Source organism: Elgaria multicarinata, chromosome 19, assembly GCF_023053635.1.
Source record: "Elgaria multicarinata webbii isolate HBS135686 ecotype San Diego chromosome 19, rElgMul1.1.pri, whole genome shotgun sequence".
In the NCBI taxonomy this organism is placed as follows: Eukaryota; Metazoa; Chordata; class Lepidosauria; order Squamata; family Anguidae; genus Elgaria; species Elgaria multicarinata.
The window spans coordinates 16233853-16257019 of record NC_086189.1 but is presented as its reverse complement, the minus strand read 5'-3'; the positions used below and the strand labels follow the sequence as shown (position 1 = coordinate 16257019).

The window sequence follows — 23167 nt, the reverse complement described above, 5'->3', positions numbered from 1 at the left end:
CATACTGCCTTGGAACATGGAGGTTTCACTTAGCCATCATGGTAATTGCAGACCGGCCTGGCCTCCTTCCTGCATTTCTCTCATGCCCTTTGAAAGCCGCCCGAGCTCGTAGCCGTCCTGCGGCAGGGAATTCCATAGATAACTACGCACTGTGCAAAGCAGTTGTTCCTTTTGTCGGGCCGGAATTGACGGCCTATCAATCTAAGACCCTGTCCGATGGGAGGAACGCACACTCCAACGGACAGTTCCCTGGGGCGGTAGGCTCATCCGACAGCCAGACAACCAAGGGCCACCGGGAGGCGTGACCCCAGCCTCCCAGAAAGAACACTTCTGCAAGGGGGAGACCAACACAGACCCATACCTTGGCCAAAGAAGAAACAGCTGCAGGGAGCTTCGTCTACCAGAAACAACACCTAGAAGACCCTTGAAACTAAGAACTGGAGCCTGGGTTTTGCTTTTTCCTCTTCCCTCTCCATCTCCTTTCCTTTTGTGTCGTGCCTTTTAGATCGTAAGCCTCAGGACAAAGGGCCTGCCTCGTTATGGATCCCAGCAAGCCAAAAATACCATAAATAAACGGATAATAAATAATGGGAAAGTGAGACAAATGATCTCTAGCCACCTCCTTCACAATTGTTTTATACGCCTTTATCATACCACCCCAACCCTCCCATGCATCTTTCTTTTTCTCAGCTAGAAACCCTCAGAAGCCTTTTCTTTTAAGGAAGGTTCTCCAACACCTTTGACTGTTTTGACTGTCCTTTCTCAAGTAATACAATCGCCATTTTGAGATCGGAACTGTACTCCGAAACAGGGCTACCCCACAGATTTATATTACGATACCGGCCGCCTTATTTTTCAATCCATTTGCTAATAACCCCTAGCATGAAATTGACCAACACTTCCCCTAAGCCATGGTGTGACCATTTTACACAGGCGTTTTCCCCAATGTACACTCCCATCTTGTGACAGTCTGCCTGCCTGCTCAAGGGTTTGCTGCCAATAGCTTTTTTGCTGTTTGACTGGGAGACGCATTTTAATACCCAGAGTGAAATTCCAGTCTAGGCTAATGTAACAGACACTACCTGGTTGTAAACACAGCTGTCTGGGTGTTTTTCTTCTTTAAAGATCCAGTTGAATTATTTAACAGAGATTAGTTACACATTTGTCCAAGAGCCATCAGCTTTTCCCTACGGCTTCCAGGTTTGGTGGGATCACCCACATATTGTAAGTTAGCGGTCATTATATGGGAGGAGTTGAGGCCAATATACAAGGAGCAGAGCGGTGAACAAGCGGCAGGGAAAAACGCGAACTGCTATACTAGGAAACGGCGAAGGGAAAGAACGAAATGATTCCAGTGCTGCGGATTTTCCAGAAAATTCTGAATAGGGACATTTTCCAATGCAAAGTAGGGTCATTTCCACCAGGAAATCACTAGAGAGTTCTCTAACTGAGCATGCTACTAAAATAAACAACTAAGTTGAAAAAAACCCGTCCTGTTATTATTATTTTTTGTCCCAATACACCCCAAGTATTTGAGTTGAAATATTTGAGGGAAAAGGTTGAAGCACACGTAATGTGATTTAAAAGTCATATTACGTAGACATCTTTCTTGGTATACTTGTAAACGTTGAAAGGCACTTTCCTGACGTTGTTTAAATGTAAGAAACAAAAGGTGCTGAAAACTGATGACAATTTTGTCTCCCCAATTTGGTGCCTTCCAGTCAGCATGGTTGGCTGGGGATACTAGGAGGTGTAGTCCAACACCTCTGGGTTATGAAAGGCTGCAATTTTATCAATTTTAGCAACCCACAGAACTGTGCATGATATGAATTATAGAATCATAGAATAGCAGAGTTGGAAGGGGCCTAGAAGGCCATTGAGTCCAACCCCCTGCTCAATGCAGGAATCCACCCTAAAGCATCCCCGACAGATGCTTGTCCAGCTGCCTCTTGAAGGCCTCTAGTGTGGGAGAGCCCACAACCTCCCTAGGTAACTGATTCCATTGTCGCACTGCTCTAACAGTCAGGAAGTTTTTCCTGATGTCCAGCCGGAATCTGGCTTCCTGTAACTTGAGCCCGTTATTCCATGTCCTGCACTCTGGGAGGATCGAGAAGAGATCCTGGCCCTCCTCTGTGTGACAACCTTTTAAGTATTTGAAGAGTGCTTCATGTCTCCCCTCAATCTTCTCTTCTCCAGGCCCAGTACTTTCAGTCTCTCTTTATAGGGCTTTGTTTCCAGACCCCTGATCATCCTGGTTGCCCTCCTCTGAACACGCTCCAGCTTGTCTGTGTCCTTCTTGAATTGTGGAGCCGAGAACTGGACGCAATACTCTAGAAGAGGCCTAACCAGGGCCGAATAGAGAGGAACCCTCACGTGATTTGGAAGCTATGCAGGCAACTGGTCATCTATCAGCTGCTGTCTTCCACGAAGGTTGTTGGGACACCTTCAGTTTCGCTGCCGCTACTGATTAGATCCATTTCGTTCTGAGAAATGGACGTATGTCAATGACACCAAACTATTCTCTCACCTAATCACCTGGAAAACATTCGTTACTACTTTGAAACTACCGAAGTAGAAACTCCAAATGTATTTGTAGCTGGCATCCATTCGTTGTAACGAATGAACTTAAGAAATGGGGGTTCTTTTCCGCTGAAAAATAATGTCTCTGGAGATGTTTATGGAAAATTCCCACCCCCTCAACATCGCTGAGCGAGTTTCCCTCAATCCCAAGAGGTTTTGAGAAGGCAAGGGAGCCATCTCTGGCTGGGAAGATAATCACCCATTCGCTATGGATCCACAGGAAGGTTACACTCCCCCTGAAAGACTGTGTTCGCGGCTTGGGGGTGCTTTTGGATCCGTCGCTCCAAATGTCAGCCCAGATAGATGCGACGGCCAGGAGTGCCTACTATCATCTTAGGTTGATATTCCAGCCGCGCCCCTTCCTAGAGTCAGAAGACCTAAAGACGGTCGTGCACGTGCTGGTAACTTCGAGGCTCGACTTCTGCAATGCGCTCTACATGGGGCTACCTTTGTGCCTAGTCCGGAAACTTCAATTAGTCCAAAATATGGCAGCCAGGTTGGTCACCGGTACACCTAGGGGTGACCACATTACACCAGTTCTAAAATCTCTTCACTGGCTGCCGATTAGTTTCCGGGCGAAGTATAAAGCGTTGGTTATCACCTTTAAAGCCCTACATGGTTTGGGTCCGGGCCACCTGCAGGGTCGCCTTCTCCCATACAATCCGCCCCGCACACTCAGGTTCTCTTGGATGAGTCTACTCCAGCCAGCCAAAACAAGGCTGACAACTATTACCCAGAGGAACCTCTCTTCTGCCACTCCCAGTTTGTGGAATGGCTGGCCGGGAGAGATTCGTCAACTTAACAGTCTTCCGGAATTTAAGAAAGCCATAAAGACTGATCTCTTCCGGTAGGCCTACCCAGCGGAATTTTAAGATGCCTTTTTAATAATGAGCTGCTTTTAATAATGTATTATTTTTTAATTGTTTGAATTAGTTATATGTCTTTTACGGTGTTTGTATTTGTGTTGTACCCCGCCTCGATCCAGAGGGAGAGGCGGGTAACAAATAAATATATTATTATTAAATTAAGGCCATGATTTAAGCGATAGAACGGGATTGGCCTCATTGCCAGTGCACCCGATAGATTTATTTTGCAAAGAACTCAAGGTCCTGCCCTCCTCGTGGGTTTTGCACCCGGCACGGCCGAGGCTAACTTAATTCAGTCGACCTAACACCCGCTCTCCTCCACCCCGGAATGATTATAAATGGCAGCCTCGGGGATTTTCCCGCCGTGCCCTTGATGCGCCCCTGTTTCCCTCCCGCCTTTCCGCCTGCATCCGGCCTCCTGGCGAACTCAGCACCTCGCTGCCCGGCACGCCCCGACATTTAGTTGGTCCCAATACAAGGTATGATACGACTGTTGCTCAAAACATGGGGACCGTCCCCATGTTGGGAGAAAAGTGCTGCCGAAGACCTGCCCACAAAAAAGGCCCTTCTCGGTGCATCACAACAAGATATACGGACAAACTAAATACCTGCTTTGGTCGGGCTGGAGAACCCAAAGCCTTGAGACGCCACGCTCCCGCCGCCAGAGCTGAACGTGCCCATGGGCTTCTGCTCGCCAAAGGAGGCAGTGCCAAATCCAAAGGCCTTGGCCCCACTGTTTCCAAAAAGGGTCGACGTATCTGGGGCAGGGGAGAAAGGAGAGACTTTTCTTACATCGCTGGCAAAAGGCAGCCCAGGCTTGAGGTGGGGGTGGGAAGGGGCATGACGGGGCCGGGGTTTGAAATGGCCTCTCTACACCAGGGCTTTCATGTAGCTACTCGCCTAGGGTGAGCAGGAATTTCCTCCAAGGGGACAGGACGCATTTGAAAGTGGGAGGCAGAAAAACCACCGGCTCGTTCAGGCCATCAGGCTTTCATGTAGCTACTCGCCTAGGGTAAGCAGCAATTTCCTCCAGGGGGACAGGAAGGATTTGAAAGTGGGAGGCAGAAAAAGAACCGGTTCTTTCAGGCCATCAGGTTTTCACATAGCTACTCGCCTAGGGTGAGCAGGAATTTCCTCCAGGGGGACAGGAAGGATTTGAAAGCGGGAGGCAGAAAAAGAACCGGTTCTTTCAGGCCATCAGGTTTTCACATAGCTACTCGCCTAGGGTGAGCAGGAATTTCCTCCAAGGGGACAGGACGCATTTGAAAGTGGGAGGCAGAAAAAGAACCGGCTCGTTCAGGCCATCAGGCTTTCATGTAGCTACTCGCCTAGGGCGAGCAGCAATTTCCTCCAGGGGGACAGGAAGGATTTGAAAGTGGGAGGCAGAAAAAGAACCGGTTCTTTCAGGCCATCAGGTTTTCACATAGCTACTCGCCTAGGGTGAGCAGGAATTTCCTCCAAGGGGACAAGAAGCATTTGAAAGTTATTCCTGTGGTTTAGATAAAGCTGCAACGCACACACGCACAATACACAAAGCTGCAACACATGATGCGTGTGGGTGTAAATGTACATCTTCTCAAACCTGCCTCTACAAGCAGACCCCATTATGGGTTCCAGGAAAGGAAAGCTCGCTAACCTTCCCAATCAGAAATGTGTTCTGAATTCCAGGGCCTCAGAAAAGTCAAAGAAGTATCATTGTGCCTCTGAGCATGCCTTTATCACTGACGTCCGGGGCATATGCTAACGCTCCCAAATCTCTACCTAGATTAAAGGAATGGAGAGTGCAACTCCCCGCCCCCCTCTGCAGCTATTTTATTATGCACAAATTATCTTCACCATCATTAAAATTGCACTTATCAATTTGGATCACTAAATATCTTGCCCTTCAATAGAAATTCTCAGAGCGGCTCCCAATATAAGATCGATACCTACAAGAGCAAAGCTTCAAAAAGCCAACAAACTCAGGCGTACCCTTACAAAACGGAACGGCAACACAACCACATCAGAGGAGAGTTAAAGCACACAGGCCTGAGAGGCCTGGGATAATCGAAAGGATTTCACGCGGGTGCTCCAAGGACAACAGGCTCAGGGGCAGGCAAACCTCTCTGGGAGACAGTTCCACACAGCCGGGGTGCCACCACAGCAAAGACACTGCCTCTCCCAGACGAGCTTCTGATGGTGGGGGGACTCTGGAGCAGATCATAATACTCAGATGGGCCCTGTAGTACCTGGGCCCTAAGCCCCGTAGCGCTGACCTGAGACTGGGGTAACCGGGTCGCGTGGGTGAGTAGGAGAAGGTTGCTGTTAAGCAAGATTTGAATTCAGGACCCTTAAAGACAGGAGCTCAGCAACCAAAATGAAGGGGTGAACTCAAAGTAGGCCTGCTCACACTCGCGCATCACTTTAGAAATTAAAACCCCACGGCGTTCTCAGTGCTGCTGTTGACGTTATAAGTCAGCATAAAAATAGGAGCCCAGGTGACGTCATCACCACCAACCCTTCTGGAAGGCTAATTTTTTCCTCTTCCCTCCCCATTCCTTTCTCCTTGCGTGTCGTGTCTTTTTCGATTGTCAGCCTGTGGGCAGAGGCTCTCATGGTTTACTGGTTGCATGGAAGCCTGCTCCCTTTTTGGCGGAAGAGCAGGCTAGAATTATCCTCCTCGCCTCTCTTTTCTTGCTGGTGAGAGTTTTTCTGGACGATCATGACGGGCTTTGCGAAGTCATGCTGTCTTCTACTGATTCAGAAATTTCCCGATTACTGAACATGTTAAGTATGACTGCTTTCTGGATGTTGGTGTGGATGTATTTTTATTTAATTAATTAATTAATTAATTAATAATAATAATAGCAGCAGCAATACCTAGTGACAAAAATGTTGTAGAAAAGGAAGACGAAAAGAGAGAAAAATATACATGATTGGCCATGGAAGTTGAAGAATTACGGCAACAGGAAATGGTCACAATCATTCCGTTCATCACATCAGTCACCGGCATCACATCAAAACACTATACAGAAAACCTTCAGAAACTGGACCTACCAGAATACCTTCAGAAACTGGGCCTACCAGAATACCTTCAGAAACTGGGCCTACCAGAATACATCCGCACCAACATCCAGAAAGCAGCCATACTTAAAACAGGCTCAGTAGTCAGGGAATTCTTGAATCAGTAAAAGACCGCATGACTTGGCAAAGCCTGTCATGTCTGCTTAGGAAAACCCGCCACGAACAAGAAATGATGATGATGATGATAACGTTTATCGCTTGGATTTCTCACAGCAGACCTTGCAAATTGGCTCAATTCATAAAGCACTCCACTGTGGTGGTGGTGAGGAGTGAAAATTCCACCTAGGATGGGCAGTTCGCACATGCAAGCTGCCACTTGTGTGCGTGTGTGGTGGGGGAGGGATGAAGGCGCATCTGAACAAGCCAGATCAGAGGAACAATATCAGACGCGCCGCAGCAGGGAAAACGCAGCCCTCGCTCGCGTACTTACTCTGGGTGGCTGGCGTGCCGAATCCTCCAGCGGTGGAACTGAAAGGGTTCTTATTGGCCGCCTCGTGGCTTGGCTTCCCTCCCAGGCCGCTGAAGAAGCCCCCTCCTCTCCCTCCGCTGCTTCCGGACCCAAAGAGACCCCCGCCGGAAGAGGGCTGCTGCAAAGGAGGAAGAGAAAGGGATTAAGAAAGAGGGGCGGCACCGTTTTCCTCCCCGGCAAATTGCCCACCTCTTTCTCGGACAGGAATGGGCGGCTCATTGCTTTCCAGATGTTTCGGATTGCAGCTCCCATCAGCTCTAGCTAGCACACAGCCAGTGGTGATGGGTGGTAGGGACTTCAGGCCCAAACATCTGGAGGGCCCACAAGGTGTCCACCCCTGTTCTAGGGGAAAGGGGTTCTAAATTTGAAACCGGGGCACTTAGCAAGCCAGGGGAGGCGGAGAGATGTCCGATCACAATTTAGAAGTAAAGGCCAAGGGGTTTGCCTCCACCCAATGGGAATAGAATTTCTCACCATCAGGCAGGCTGGGTCTAGGGCCTGGGTCTGGTAGTCCGGCAGACCGCCCCGCTCCCCACGCCTGGCCCCCTCCGTGTCCACCCCCTCCAACCCCACTTGGATAGGGTGACCCTATGAAAAGGAGGACAGGGCTCCTGTATCTCTCACAGTTGTATTGAAAAGGGAATTTCAGCAGGGGTCCTTTGTACATATGGAGAACCTGGTGAAATTCCCTCTTCATCACAACAGTTAAAGCTGCAGGAGCCCTGTCCTCTTTTAAATCTGGTCACAGTATAGCTGCAGTATAGCTCCTGCAGCTTTAACTGTTGTGATGAAGAGGGAATTTCATCCGGTGCTGCTGAAATTCCCTTTTCTATGCAACTGTTAAAGATACAGGAGCCCGGTCCTCCTTTTCACAGGGTCACCCTACAGCTGGACGCTCCTCTTGTGAGTGCGGACGCCCCCTGAGCTCTTCTGATGCAACCAAATATCTCTTTCGCTCCAGCCCATCTGGGGATTCGGTATAAAAAAAAGAACGGCGAACAGACGGAGGGGGCCGTGATGGAGGTCCCACCGAGCCCAGCTTGCCCTGCAGGTGGGTTGGAATACAACTCCCATCATCCCCAGGGGCTGGGGGTGTGATGGAAGCTGTAGTCCGACACATCTCGAGGGCACCAGGCTGGGGAAAGCTCATGCCCCTGGTGTTCAGGGCGCCGTCGGACCATAAGAAGCGAGGCTGACTGTTTGGGGAAGGTTACCTGGGCGAAGAGGCTACTGCTGGCGTTGGCTGCTTGCCCGAAGACGGCGCTGGGGCTGCTGGAACCGAAGGCTGGAAAGGGGGGAAGTCAGGAGGGTGGGGAAAGAGAGGAAACGTTGAACGTAGCAAGAAACGGTGGCGCCAGATCCAAAGGGTGCCGACAAAGCCCCCCTCCGTTCCATGACTTATTTTAATAAATAAAAATCCTGGGGCAATGTCAGGGTCGCCTTCTTCCTCTCCCTTCTGACCCTCTAGCCTTTGCTCCTTCTCTCCCCTCTAAACATCTGCTTCGCTCCCTCCCTCCCTCCCCCTGCCAGCCTCGCTATTTCCCCGGGTCCTGCTTTCGCTCCCTGTTTATTCATTCATTGCATTTACAGCCCGCCTTTCCCCTCCCTGCAAGGAACCCAAAGGCAGTGTACGTCACCCCTCTCTTCCCCGTTGGATCCTCACAACACCAACCCTGCGAGGTAGGCGGGGCTGAGAGTCTGTGACCTCCCCAAGGTCCCCCAGCGAGCTTCCACGGCCGAGCGGGGACGAGAACCTGGATCGCCCGGCTCCCAGCCCGACACCCTAACCGCCACGCCACGCCAGCTGTCTTGCAGGACTCCCTGCCCCTGGGCTAAACATGCGTAGGATTTGCGCCCTCGGGCACTTTCCTGGGCATCCTTACCTGAGGCCTGACAGAAGCTGAATCCTGCCGAAGAAGTCGGAGTGGTGGTGGCGGCGGCGCCGCTGGCGGTGCCAAAGATCGACCCTGCCTGTCCGAAGGTGGAACTCTGCCCGAAAGCCGGTGGGCCGCTCTGGCCGAAGAGCCCGGTGGCGGTGGACGGCTGTCCGAACGAGAAGGAGCTGGCGGTGCTGGTGCTGGCCGGCACCCCGAAGGCATGGCCGCTGCTGGAAGCCGGGGCGGCCGGGGCGGAAGCCGCCTGCCCGAAAGCAGGGGTGGCCCCGAAGGCCGCCTGGTTGAAAGAGAAGCCGCTGGCCGTGTTGGCTGGCTGGCCGAAGGCGGGAGTTTGCCCGAAGGCTGGGTGGCCGAAGCCGGCGGCGGTCGCGGAGCCGAAGGCGGAGGTACTAAACCCGGCGGCCGCCCCCTGGGCAGTGACGGTGGAGGTGGACGGCGGGGCGGCTGGGGGCTGGCCGAAGGGAGGGGCCTCCACCGCGGCTGGGCCGGAGAGCTGGCCGAAGACCGGGGGAGCAGAAGGGGTCGCTGACGTGTCGGCCGCAGGCTGGCTGAAGGCCGAGGCAGACGGAGACGAGGCGGAGGCAGACGGAGACGAGGCCGAGGCAGGGAGCTGCGTGAAGACGGACGAGCTCGAGACGGCCGCCGTGAACGCGGAACTCCCCGGGGCCGGGGCCTGGAGAGCTGGACTCGGGTTGGAGGGCGAGGGAGGCGCACCGGTCGCTTCGGCGGGTTGAGGAGGGGCCACGTTCGCTGGAGCGGGGGGGTCCGAGGAGGTGACGGCAGGAGGCCCCTCGGCCTTGGGATCGCCAGACACCGCGGCGGGAGGGGCGTCTTTGGCAGGGGGGGGCACCAAAGCTGCGCCGACGCTCGCCCCGTCTGCTTCTGCCGGTGAAGGCGCGGGGTAGGCGAGAGGGTCTTGCGGAGGCTCCGGAGTCGGCCCCTGCGGTTGCGGCGGCGTTTGCACCGCTGCTGTGGCCGCCACAGCGGCTGCCGCTGCATCGCTTGAAGAAGGCTTCTCCGGTGTCGTGACGGCCTTGGCATCTTCCTCTCCTCGGCTCCCGGCGGAAACGACCGCTGTGGCCGCCGAACTCAGCAGACTCCCGAACGAGAGAGCCGTCGAGGCCGGCAGGGCCGCTGGAGGAGAGGCTGACGCGGCGCTCGCCGGCTGGATGCCGAAAGTGAAGGGAGCCTTGGCGCCGCTCACGGACGCTCCGAGGCCAAAGACGGCCGGGGGTCCGGCGTTGACCAACTGGACGTTGCCAAAGATGGTGCCAGGGCCAACGGCTGTAGGTGGCGGAGCGGCCGGCGGAGCTGAGGCTTCCGTTGGCTTGCCAGCCTGCAGGGAGCTCCCGAGAGGAAATCCGGCCGGTCCCGCCGTGGCTTTGGGTGCCTGCCCACTTGCGAGGCTAGCCGAGGGAGGCTTGGTAGGGGCAGGCTTGCTGCTCTCGTCCGTTTGACCGACTCTCAACCCAGAGAAGCTCCCCAGGGTTTCCCCAGCCACGGTGCCCTGAAAGAGATGGTCGCCTTGCTTCGACGGAAGGGTCTCCAGTTTGCCGGAGGCCGCGGGGGGGAGAGGAGCGGTGCCGGCGGCGCTCTGCCCGTTGGCCTGGCACGGATCCCCAGAACTGCCGCTCGCCACGGAGGCTCCTGAAAGGCCGGGCGCTTTGGCGGTCCCGAAAGCAAACGAGCTCTCCGGAGCAGTTCCAAACTTGGCGCTCCCGCCGAGGGAAAACCCGTCGGGCTGGCTCGCTTCTTTCGCCGGGGCGGTTAGGGCCGCTGAGGCACAAGGGAGGCAAAGGAGTAAATGTTAAGAAGGCAACAATCCCGGCGGACTGAAATCACAGCGCAGGGGAAGAACATCGACTTGGAATGCAGGAGAGGCCAGGTTCAATCCCCGGATCCGGTTTTTAAAAAAAAAACCAGAACAGGGGAGCGGCCGAAGACACATCCCCAATGCGGTCCCGTCCCCCTGACACGCCAGCGACTCCGTTCCATGCTTTCTTTGCCCACTGTGTGAAGCACTTGCCTTGTGATGCAGCAGAGCCAGGTGTAGCAGGGGAAGAAGTGACGGCGGCGAAGTTAAATCCAGGTCTAGATTTTTTTAAAAAAGGGGGGGAGAGAAAGTTGAGAGGTACTTTAACCTTTGTTTCCATTTTCTTTCTGAAAGCAGAAAGGTGCGAGGGGCAGAGGAAGAGGGAAAGAAGAGGATACGTGTCTAGACTACACATTTATACAATTCCGCACTGGATCATGGCTCCTCCCCGCATCCTAAATAATGGGGATTATAGTTCGGCGTGGGTGCTAAGAATTCTCTGCCCTCCTCCTGCCCTGTCCGAAGAACTACAATTCCCAGGATTCACCTCGTAAAACTAATATCTCTACAGCAGGGGTCGGCAACCAGGCACCCTCCAGATGGGGACTACACTGCCCAGAAGCCCCCACTATTGGCCATGCTGGCTGGGTCTTACGGGAGCCCCGGCTCACCGCTCTGGAATCTGTTTAGATGTGGAGTTGGATAGAAACGCTGTAAAATAAATGAAGACGACGGAGGGGGAAAAAGACCCTGCACCATCTCTCGCTCCCTCTGTGTGTGAGTGGTGTTTTGCCCGACAGGATCCAATGCCAGCCAAGCTATCCTAGCGTCCGGAAAAGAAGGGCAGGTTGAATCCCCGCTGCAACAATTCCTGCACGTTTCGTTCCACCCCGTCTCCCGGTATATTTGTATCCTACCTTTCCCCTGCCCCCAAGATGCTCCACATACCATGTATCTCCCCCATTTCACCCTCACAACAAGCCTGCGAGGTAGGCTAAGCTGAGTGACGAAGCCCATCCTGTGGGCTTCATGGCTGAGCAGGGATTTGAACTCGGCTCTCCCTCCTTTTAATCTGATTCTCCAACGTAGAGCCTTCCCCCAGCCTGGGTCCCTCCCCCTCCAGAGGCGTTGTACGGCGACTATCGTCCCCGGATGGGAATTGCAGTCCGTTTGGAGAGCACCAGGTCGGAGGAGGCTGCTTTCTAAAGCGAAGAGGTGAAAGAAGACAATGCGGGTAGAGGAAGACGCCCATACAGACCCTGAGGAGGCGAAGGCGAAGGCTTTGTTGAACTGGCTAGCGGTCGCCGGGGTGGACGTTACGGCAGACGAGGTCACGGCGGTGGCGGCGGCTGTCTTCATGGGCCCTTGGCCTTCGATGGCACGAAAAGCAGAGGGTTATGGGAAAAGCACACGCACAAGCCGGCAGATCTGAGAAGAGGGCGTTCTATGTTCCACAATGGGTTCTCCCAGGACAAATCTTCCAAGTTATGATTAATTATATCCCACCTTTCCTCCAAGGGTCACAGCGCAGAAGACAGGGCTCTCCCCCGGGGGGCCTCTTATCCACACAACGACCTTGCGAGGTGGATCAATACAGTAACTGGCCCAAGGGCGCCCTGAGTTCTTCATAACTGAGTCGGGATTTGAACGTGGGCCTGCCCCATCCTAGCCCGTCACTATTCAATTATGCCAGGTCACCCTTCGCCCAGATAGGTTAGACTACAACCTGCCATCATGGCCATCCCCCATATACCAGAGAGAGAGAGAGAGATACTATCAGCAACCTTGAGGGGAAATGCAAAGTTTGGAAAAATAAAAAGCAGCTTTGGAAAAAAGTGGGTGGGGGACCCCAAAATAACCCTATGGGGACTTAGCGTGCTCCGTGACCGTAGAAGAGAAACATAGAAAAACCGGAGGGAAGTGAAATGGAGTATTGTGTAAAGGAGCAAGGCTGGCTTGCTGGCAGCACGAGCAGGAACGCTCCACGCTGCTCCGTTTTGTTGCAAGTAACCCTCGCGTAGCTGCATTCCACACCTTCAGAATCTGGCTGACAAAACTAAGCCCCTTTCATTTCACTGTCCGCAGATGCGTCAAGACGACGAAGGGAACGCAGCACTTCTAGACAGAAGCAGCGAGAGAAGGTGTGGGTGTGGGTGTGTTGGGGGACCGCAGCTGAAGTCACAGTACATCAGGGGTGTTGAACGAGAAGCTCTCGGGGGCGGCTTTCCACTGGAGGGCAGGGTTGAAGGCCAAAGAGGCAGAAGGAAACACCGGGGGTGGGGGGAACCCCAGCCCAATGGCGCTCAAAGCTCTGACCGCCAGGAACGGAGCTCTTAGGAGACGCAGCTCAACCTTTTAGAGAAAGCTGCACAAAGGCCAGTATGCCAAGAAACGATTGGTGGTCAGGGACAGGGGGCGAGGACATACATAAACGAGGGAAGCCCCGTAGCTGCAAAGAGTTCGCTGTGCGTCGGCCACCCTTCCGCCTGGCCTGAACTCACCTGAGTTCTTCTTGCCGGCCGACGTCTGACCAGGGGATGCAACGGCGACACCTGCCAGGGGGGTGGAGCTGGGCGGAGGAGCCTAAAAGATTAAGCAGAAAGGCTTGGTCAAGAAGCCAGCAGGGAGAAAGGCCCGAGACAAGGAGCAATCCAGCCAGAAAACAGCGCGGGCCCCATGAAAACGAAGGGGGAGCGTTTCCAAGCCCGATTCAAGGTGCTGGTTCTAACCTATAAAGCTTTACATGGCTCGGGACCACAATACCTGACGGAACGCCTCTCCCGACATGAACCTACCCGTACGCTGCGCTCCACATCTAAGGTCCTCCTCCGAGTGCCTACTCCGAGGGAAGCTCGGAGGATGGCAACAAGGGAGAGGGCCTTCTCAGTGGTGGCTCCCCAATTATATGCGATGAGCTTCATCGATCCTGGATCTGTTTTTATAGTTGTTTTTAGATATAGGTTTGTTTATTTATTGATTGATTACATTTTTATACCGCCCAATAGCCGAAGCTCTCTGGGCGGTTCACAAAAATTAAAACCGTAATAAAAGGTTTCTGTGATGTTGCATGTTTCTGTGGTTTTAAATTTTGTAGATTGTTTTTAACGTTATGTAAACCGCCCAAAGAGCTTCGGCTATGGGTCGGTATAGAAATGTAATAAATAAATAAATAAATATAATAATAACCACGCAAGGCCAGATGGTCAACAGTAATTGGAGGCATTACGAGGTACACTGAGGAAGAGTTAGCTCCCAGCCAAAATCAGAACTCAAACACATGATCTGCAGGGAAAGGGGGTGTGGCTATGTGGGAAAGGGGGCGTGGCTATGTGGGGAATCCCAGAGAGCCGGTTTTGGCCCCCAGGGCCTAAGGTGCCGCACCCCTGATGTTTGGGAAGCTCTTTCCCACTTCAAGCGCTATTTGCTGCCAAAGCACGGATAGCAAAAGGCAGAAATCGCTCAAACCAACGCAGCAGTTTATCCAACCGTCCCACTTCTCTATTCCCCAGTCTCATCTGACGGAGGTGACCAAAAGGCAGCGGGCTTTTGTGAGGTGGGTTAAGGCCGGGCGACAGCCGCCCCGCTGTTTAGAAAAGGGCGCAAGCGAAAAGGAGACCCACAGGAGGCACGGATGACCTTCCCTGTTTCCCCACAAGGCTTTGTGTTGTTTTAGGTTCAGCCTTCCAGAATGATACAGTCCTCGTTATCAGGGCCGGGGAGGCCACGTCTGTAAGCAGCTGAAAGCTGAGAGATAAACAGCAGATTCAGGAGGCAAAATGAAGATACGGAGAGGGGCACGGACGCCAATAACAGGAGCAGATCCGGGCTCAGGTCAGACAACACAGTGTGAAAACTCCACTCAACGGTTGAGTTTTTTAGGGGGGCACGCCCCGCACAACATGTCCGAACTCCACCATTGCAGTGATTTCCCCCCCTTCTTGTTCTTCTTCAAGCGAATGGCAATACCTGATTAGCTTGATTTGTAGCTACTGTTGCCAGAACCTGGTGGACGGCTTGGGCGGCAGACTGAGGAACCGACGATCTGGAAGAGGGAGAGAGATTTCAGAGCCCAAACAACCCCCACAGAACTCATGCGCGCTGAAGGCACAGCAACGCAGGAAGCCGGATCCCGCCATGCCAGCGCACTGGCCCACCTCGTTCCGTGTCGTCTACACCAGCCTTTCCTGCACCTGGTGTCCTCCAGTGGGCTTGGACAACAGCTCCCATCATCCCTGTCCATTGGCCATGGGGGCTGATGCAAGGGAGGGCACCAAGGTGGGGAAGACTGGTCTATACTGATGGGCAGCGGGTCTCCATGGATCCAGACAGAAGTCTTTCCCAGCAGTATCTGGAGATGACAGGAATTGAAGCCGGGGCCTTCTGTGGGCAAAGCAGGTGCTCCATGGCTGAGCTACCGTCCTTCCCTTAAGTCACGGGGCTCAAATCCGTTCATCGGGGTTCCCCCAAAGGCCCTGTCCTGTCCCCCACGCCCCGTCAATCATGCGATGGTTTCCTCCGGCTTTTGTGCCTCTTCTAAGGCCCAATTCAAGGTGCTGGTTTTGACGTATAAAGCCTTACACAGCTTGGGACCACAATACCTGACGGAACGCCTCTCCTGATGTGAATATACCCGGTCACTACGGTCAACATCTAAGGTCCTCCTCCGGGTGCCTGCTCGGAGTGTGGCAATGAGAGACAGGGCCTTTTCGGTGGAGGCCCCCAGACTACGGAACGATCTCCCTGACGAGGCTCGCCTGGCGCCAACGCTATCTTTCGGGTGCCAGGTTAAGACTGTCCTCTTTGCCCAGGCATAGGGCGGCACATCTTAATCACTCACGTTTATTTTTATTTTTATTTTTAAAAACAGTTTTTAATGCTTTATGTGTGTATGTTCTGTGTTTTAGAATTTTAAATTTTGTATACTCGTTTTTATCTTAATTTTAGAATTTCTGTGAACCGCCCAGAGAGCCCTGGCTATGGGGGCGGTATATAAGTGTAATAAAATAAATAATAAATAAATTATAAGAGCTTTAAGTGAAAATATGCTGGCATTTTTGGCTCCACCCACCACAAGAATGCGGGCCCCTAAAATTTCTCCGAAGCACTACGCCTCTCCAAGCCAGTATGCTGCTGGCTGGAGGAGATGGGACCTGTAGTCTAACACATAGAGAGGGCACCAGAAGTTGGGGAGAACCTATCTCATCCATTTACATACAGTCTCCCATCCAGGCACAGAACACAGCCAGGCTTTCTTAGCTTCAGCTAGGTTGGTTATAGGTTCGATCCCTGGACTTCACACATGTTGTGGGTAACAACCGAAACAAGCGTGAGCGTGTTCAGAGGAGGGCGACGAGGATGATCAGGGGTCTGGAAACAAAGCCCTATGAGGAGATACTGAAACAACTGGGCATGTTTAGCCTGGAGAAGAGAAGATGGAGGGGAGGCATGATAGCAATCTTCATATACTGAAAAGGTTGTCACACGGAGGAGGGCCAGGATCTCTTCTCGATTCTCCCAGAGTGCAGGACACGGAATAACGGGCTCAAGTTAAAGGAAGCCAGATTCCAGCTGGACATCAGGAAAAACTTCTTGACTGTTAGAGCAGTACAACAATGGAACCAGTAGGGAGGTTGTGGGCTCTCCCACACTAGAGGCCTTCAAGAGGCAGCTGGACAATCGTCTGTCAGGGATGCTTTAGGGTGGATTCCAGCATTGAGCGTGGAGTTGGAGTTGATGGCCTTGTAGGCCCCTTCCAACTCTGCTATTCTATGATCCTATAAGCTAAAGCCGACTGTAACATGGAAGTTAGGAAATCCGTGCCAGAGGCAGCTACCCCGGTTTTAAAATAAGAAGAAGCAAGAGTTTTATTTTAGTTACGCGATTGAAACCCTGCCTTTCACCAACCGGCCTCAAGGCAGCGGACAGAATGAATCTGTCAAAAAACGGATGAAATTTACACGCCACGAAGAACCACAACGCATCAAACAGCAGATGGGCAACGAGATAAAAACAGCAGGTAAAAGCGGTAAAGAAATCCTTGTCGCTAAAACACACACGAGACATCAGGGATGGTCTGTGCACGGTGCAACTCAGAAACACTTCAGTTGTCAGGGCTTTTACTAGCTTATTCGCGCCCGGATCCTCCCAGGCAAAACAGCCGGCCACCAGCTAGGCTTGTTTTGCTAAACAGCGCTCTCTTATCTTGCCTCAGAGAGCTGCCAAGGCAAAGAAGATTCAAGGCCGGCACGCCGGGAGGTGCTACTTGTTGTGGCTGGAACGGCAGATAAAACCGTCCTTGCGAAATGGGAAGGTCAAAATGTTTGTTTTAAAAAATAATGGCCAGTTTCCTGGGACCGCAGAGTCTGGCTGCAGCCATCAGCCAGAGAACCAGGGACCACTGAGGCTGCACCCCCTGCCTCCCGTGAAGAACACCACGGCAAGTCGGATGCCAACATGGCTCCATACATCGGCCAAAGAAAGAACAGTTGCAGCTCCAGCTCGCTTCACCTTTTCCTGCCAGGAAGAACACCTATGAGAACTTTGAAAACTGGTGTCTGAGTTTGGCGTTTTCCTCCTCCCTCCCAATCCCTTTTCCTCTTATGTTGTGTCTTTGGACTATCTCATTACTGCCTCGGATACTGGAGGTAGCACACAACCATCAGGGCTAGTAGCCATTGATAGCCTCCTCTTCTAGGAATTTATCCAACCCCTTTTTAAAGCCATCCAAATTGGTGGCCGTCACTCCATCCTGTGGTAGGGAGTTCCATAATTTAACTACGCGCTGCCACACACACACTTTATATTTGATTCCTCGCTCTCCTTTATTCCTCATATCGAGGCAGTAGCTAAATCTTGTCGTTTCTTCCTGTATAATATTGCCAGGATTCGACCATTTTTGTCTGTCTCTTCTGCCAAGACTCTCGTTCACGCACTGGTTATCTCTCGGTTGGACTACTGCAACCTCCTCCTCTCTGGCCTCCCCTCATCTCACATCAGTCCGCTGGTCTCTGTCCACCACTCTGCCGCTAAGATCATCTTCCTGGCCCGCCGCTCTGACCATGTCACTCCGCTTCTGAAATCTCTTCATTGGCTCCCAATTCACTCCAGAATCCAATATAAACTTCTCCTGTTGACCTTCAAAGCTTTTCACGGTCTAGCTCCTGCCTATCTCTCCTCTCTCATCTCACACTATTGCCCCGCTCGTGCTCTTCGCTCCTCTGATGCCATGTTTCTCGCCTGCCCAAGGGTCTCCACTTCCCTTGCTCGGCTTCGTCCATTTTCCTCTGCTGCCCCTCATGCCTGGAATGCTCTTCCAGAACACCTGAGAACTACCAACTCAATCACAGCTTTCAAAACACAGCTAAAAACTTTTCTTTTCCCTATAGCTTTTAAACTTTGAGCTTGTTCTGACTCTATACTGTTAGCTTCACCCTTCCCGGTGCCTGTTTACACTTCCCTGTGCCTGTTTGCATTCTCTTTCCCTCCTTATTGTTTACTACAACTTTATTAGATTGTAAGCCTATGCGGCAGGGTCTTGCTATTTACTGTGTTATCTGTACAGCACCATGTACATTGATGGTGCTATATAAATAAATAATAATAATAATAATAACAGACGAGGCCTCAGCGGGTAGCGTGCGTCAGCTCTCCATAATGCCCGGCCATCCCTGGCCCTAATTGATATTTAACCCTTGATCTAGCCATGTGCCGGGATCACGCACTGCAACGGTCGCACTCCTCGTCGCCAGATGAAACGTGTGCAAAACTCCTGTGGGGAATGAAGCTGGCTGGCAAGCAAGAGGACACAGAGCAGATGTTTTCCACGGCAGCAGGGGGAATAAAGACGGTGCGGCCAGATGGCCAAAACGCTGGGAGATCTTACGCCAGTCGCAAGGAGATTGCCTTTTGGTTTGGCTTTGCATGATGTAAAAAGCCTCGACGCGGGAAAGATCTGGAGGATACTGCCAGACTTGGAGGGAGGAGGGGGAAAAAAGGGGGGTGAACACAAATAAAAGCACGGCCAATTCACCATTTAGGGTGGGAGCATCCATGGACAGCCGGCATTGCGTGCGGGAACCCCGTCCGTCACTTCTCCAATGCAAACCGACACTGGGGGAAGGCAGCTGGGAAGAGGAGAGGTTAAGTGCGTGTGTGTGGCTTAGAGAATTTCTTGAAAGAAACCCCCACACACACCCCAAGAAGGACCGTTTTCTTTTTGTCTTTTCCTGAGTGTATTTTTTAAACCCTCGTGTGTAGTGGGAAGTTATGAAACAAATTTGCAAGTGCAGTCATAACCATAAAAACGCAAACCTAGCTGCTGCACACGCACACACACACACTCCAGCTCAGCCTCACAACCCCACGAGAGCACATAAAACAGAAGAACGTAAGAAGTGCAATGACGGATCATAGAAGAGCAGAGTTGGAAGGGACCCACGAGGCCATCTAGTCCAACCCCCTGCTCAATGCAGGAATCCACCCTAAAGCATCCCCGACAGATGGCTGTCCAGCTGCCTCTTGAAGGCCTCTAGTGTGGGAGAGCCCACAACCTCCCTAGGTCACTGGTTCCACCGTCGCACTGCTCTAACAGTTAGGAAGTTTTTCCTGATCTCCAGCCAGAATCTGGCTTCCTGTAACTTGAGCCCGTTATTCCGTGTCCTGCACTCTGGGAGGATTGAGAAGAGATCCTGGCCCTCCTCTGTGTGACAACCTTGTAAGTATTTGAAGAGTGCTCTCATGTCTCCCCTCAATCTTCTCCTCTCCAGGCTAAACATGCCCAGTTCTTTCAGTCTCTCTTCAGAGGGCTTTGTTTCCAGACCCCTGATCATCCTGGTTGCCCTCCTCTGAACACGCTCCAGCTTGTCTGCGTCCTTCTAGAATCGTGGAGCCCAGAACTGGACGCAATGCTCTAGATGAGGCCTAACCAGGGCCGAATAGAGAGGAACCAGTACCTCACGTGATTTGGAAGCTATACTTCTATGAATGCAGCCCAAAATAGCATTGGCCTTCCTTGCAGCCATATCGCACTGTTGGCTCATATTCAGCTTGTGATCTACAACAACAACTCCAAGATCCTTCTCGTTTGTAGTATTGCTGAGCCAAGTACCCCCCATCTTGTAACTGTGCCATCTAGTCCAGTACTCTGTTCATACAGTGGCCAACCAGCCGTTGGCCAGGGACCAACACAGCAGGACATGGTGCAACAGCACCCTCCCGCCCATGTTCCCCAGCAACCGGTGCACACAGGCTTGCTGCCTCAGACTGGAGATAGCACACAGCCATCAGGGCTAGTAGCCCTCAATAGCCTGCTCCTCCAGGAATTTACCCTTTGAAAGCCTTCCACATTGGTGGCCATCACTGCATCTTTTCAAAACACCGACTGCCGAACCATCCCAGCAAGCATGGCGTAAAGCGAAACAGGTCATACGGAAGGCAGAGAGAAGGGGAGAAAAGCCTTCTACCCACCCTATGACTGCCGAAACGGCTGGAGGAGAGGTGTTGCTTTTCAGCTCCCGCACGTTCACCACCTGAGGGACGTTCTTCAAAGTCGACTCGGTCAAGGATGCGCTCGCGGCTTTTAAGTAAGAAAGGAGACAGGACGCGTTAGTTCCGTCGGCAACAGGCAAGAAACCAGACTGCGCTGACCCACAAGCCGGCGTCCTCCAGATGTGTTGGACTGCAATGCCCATCACCCCCACCCGCTGGGAATGATGGGAGTTGCAGCCCGACACGTCTGGAGGGCACCGGGGCTGGGAAAGGCCCTAATATGGTACGATTTGATTTTATATGCAGGTCAGGGACAAACCCAGCAGCGTCTGTCACAGCCTGTCCTCAGTTTATGCGGAGGAGGGAAAAGACGCTAAATACAATTTGGTTTTAGGAGGAAACATAAAGAAATGGTCCGAGCAGCCAATCAATCCCACTCCTATTTTTGCTTGTGAAGTAAAAAGCGGAAATACGTTACGTGCACCACCCTCTGCTGACAGCTCGACTTAAACTTGAGGTAATTATCTCCACCCCATTTACATACTCATTTGTCCTTTTTTGTGTGGAAAATTAATACTACTTTGAAAAAAAACCCTAATAATCACGGAATTGCTCCACGCTCCTGACTTCAGATGACAGGGCTACCGAGTTAGAGAAAGTCTTTTGCGGCTTTATGATTCTGCCACTTCTCAACAAAATCCACCCTGCGCCATTCCAAAGGCCTCAGTGTCCCCATCACGCACGGCTTCCAGCGTGCCTCACCGCCACAAAAGAATTCTGGTATCTCAAACGTTTATCGGCTTTACTGCTGGCTCAATGTTTTCGAACGGAGACTCGGGAAACCGGGTTCCAGTTGCCGATTCAGCCCGTGAAACTCAGCACGAGACTTTGGCTCAGGCCGGGTTCGCAAGATTGCGGAAAGGAAAATAAAACCACGACGGCTGAATTTCCCTCCGCGGCCGTGCGGACCTGGTCACTGCTTAACCTACTTTGCAGGGGCGTTGCGAGGAGAAAGGGGAGGAGGAGGAGGAGGAGTCACACCCACCGCCTTGGCCTCCTTGGCCTCCTTGGAGGAAAGACGGGATATAAATGTAACAAATCAACAAAATCAAGGAATTTCCATCAGCTGTATTATTGATCCGGCTGCCGTCTTTGGGGTTGTACCTGGATTCTGGCTGGCCATCTGTCGCCTGAGGGCTGCTTCGGCAGCTGCCTGTGGTGCTGGGAGAGTGACCGAAGGAGCAGGTGCCCCGTGCTTCACCGTCTTCGTTGCCAGCATCGTACTGTCTGCTCCCTGGGGGATGATTTTGGGGGTGGATACTGCAAAGGGGGGCGAGAAGGGGGCATATTTCATTCAGTTACTATGAACCAGCCTTTCTCAGCCAGATGCCCCCCAGATCTTTAGGACCACAATGCCTAGCACAGCTGACGTAAGAACATAAGAAGAGCCCTGCTGGATCAAGCCAAGGGTCCATCTAGTCCAGGACTCTGTTCACACAGTGGCCCACCACAGGAAGCTCACAAGCAAGACATGGTGCCACAGCACCCTCCTTCCCATGCTCCCCAGCAACTGGTGCACACAGATTTACTGCCTCTGATACTGGAGGTAGTACAGAGCCATCAGGACTAGTAGCCATGGATAGCATGGGCCAGGCTATCTGAAGGAACGCCTCCTCCCGTATGTACCTGCCCGGACCCTAAGGTCATCCACAGGGGTCCTTCTCCATGAGCCCCTGCCAAAGGAAGTGAGGCAGGTGGCTATCAGGAGCAGGGCCTTCTCTGCTGTGGCACCTCGGCTGTGGAACGAGCTCCCCAGAGAGGTCCGCCTGGCGCCTACACTGTACTCCTTCCGTCGCCAGCTGAAGACCTTTTTATTTTCTTAGTATTTTAATACCTAATTTAACTTAAATTTAAACTTTGCTGTTTTAATTCCGTATTTCAACCTATATGGTTGTGCTTTTTATATTGTATTTTGTATTTGTGTTTAGACTGTTGGTTGTTTTATTATGTTTCTTATGGCTTTAATTTTTGTGAACCGCCCAGAGAGCTTTGGCTATCGGGCGGTATAAAAATGTAGTAAATAAATAAATAAATAAATAAATAGATAAGCTACTTCAGCTGCTCACAATGTCTTGGGTAAGCCCAGTCGGGGATTTGATTCCCAACCACATCTCAAATATCGGATCTCTCCACGCCATATGACAAGCTGCGTTTGAAACCCCTTCCTGGGTCCAAAAATTCTATTGTGGTACCAGAGGTGTGTGTGTAGGGGATGCGGTCTTTGAGAACCTCAAGTCCACAATGCCCTTGGGCGCATGGAACGTGTCCTCCGGCTGCCTGGATCTGGGCCACGGCTTTGAGGCCCTGTTCGAGCGTGCAGTTATTTTTCCCCCCGATTATTATTATTATTGCAATGACACACCACCAAACCGAAAGCAAAGCGGTCCTCCGAGAACACTCATCGTAATTATTCCAGTGCGCGAAAGGGACTCGTCGCTGCAACAGCTCATCACAATTTCCGTTCCAAAAGACGGATTAATCCAGTTAATGTATCCATTCTGGCGACGGAAAGCGCTGTCCTCAACTGTTCCAGCGTGGGTAATGGTCCATTAGATTCTCGGGGTTTTGGAACAAGGGTGGTGGTAGTTTTTTACAGCCACTAACAATTTTCTCATAAAGGGCTTTATGGTTTACCTATGTCAGAGTTGTCTAAGAAATGCAACCACAGCCCCGAGGAGCCAATCTCAGCTTAAATCACACCCGTTGTAAACATACTAATACCTCTTCCCGAAACTCAACGAAAGGCATGAAATCAGCACAATATTCTCGACATTTCCAGCAGTTAAATCGCTTTCAGACCCTACTGAATCTTTGGGGGGGGGCCTGTATTGCTCTCTCTCTCTCTCTCAGATGGTTATTCGTTCTTCTAAAAACCTCCTTTGCTTGCCTGTTCACACCCGGCCCCCCTACCCAGCAAACCAGTATGATGTAGTGG

The 23167-nt window shown here is 52.1% G+C and overlaps 1 protein-coding gene across 2 annotated transcripts in view; it reads right to left on the bottom strand.

Moving 5' to 3' along the window:
• NUP214 (nucleoporin 214) overlaps nt 1-23167 on the bottom strand; it is a 60550-nt gene that overhangs the window by 7320 nt on the left and 30063 nt on the right. The window contains exons 23-32 of one of the 2 annotated variants that reach the window (XM_063144468.1): nt 21337-21492; nt 20152-20260; nt 14653-14728; nt 13188-13269; nt 11945-12056; nt 10900-10964; nt 8862-10649; nt 8193-8263; nt 6940-7096; nt 4055-4204 (exon numbers count right to left, since the gene is read on the bottom strand). In XM_063144468.1, the coding sequence (XP_063000538.1) occupies nt 4055-4204; nt 6940-7096; nt 8193-8263; nt 8862-10649; nt 10900-10964; nt 11945-12056; nt 13188-13269; nt 14653-14728; nt 20152-20260; nt 21337-21492 (2766 nt within the window). The remainder of the gene's footprint in view (nt 1-4054; nt 4205-6939; nt 7097-8192; nt 8264-8861; nt 10650-10899; nt 10965-11944; nt 12057-13187; nt 13270-14652; nt 14729-20151; nt 20261-21336; nt 21493-23167) is intronic. The other variant, XM_063144469.1, reaches the window with a different exon arrangement.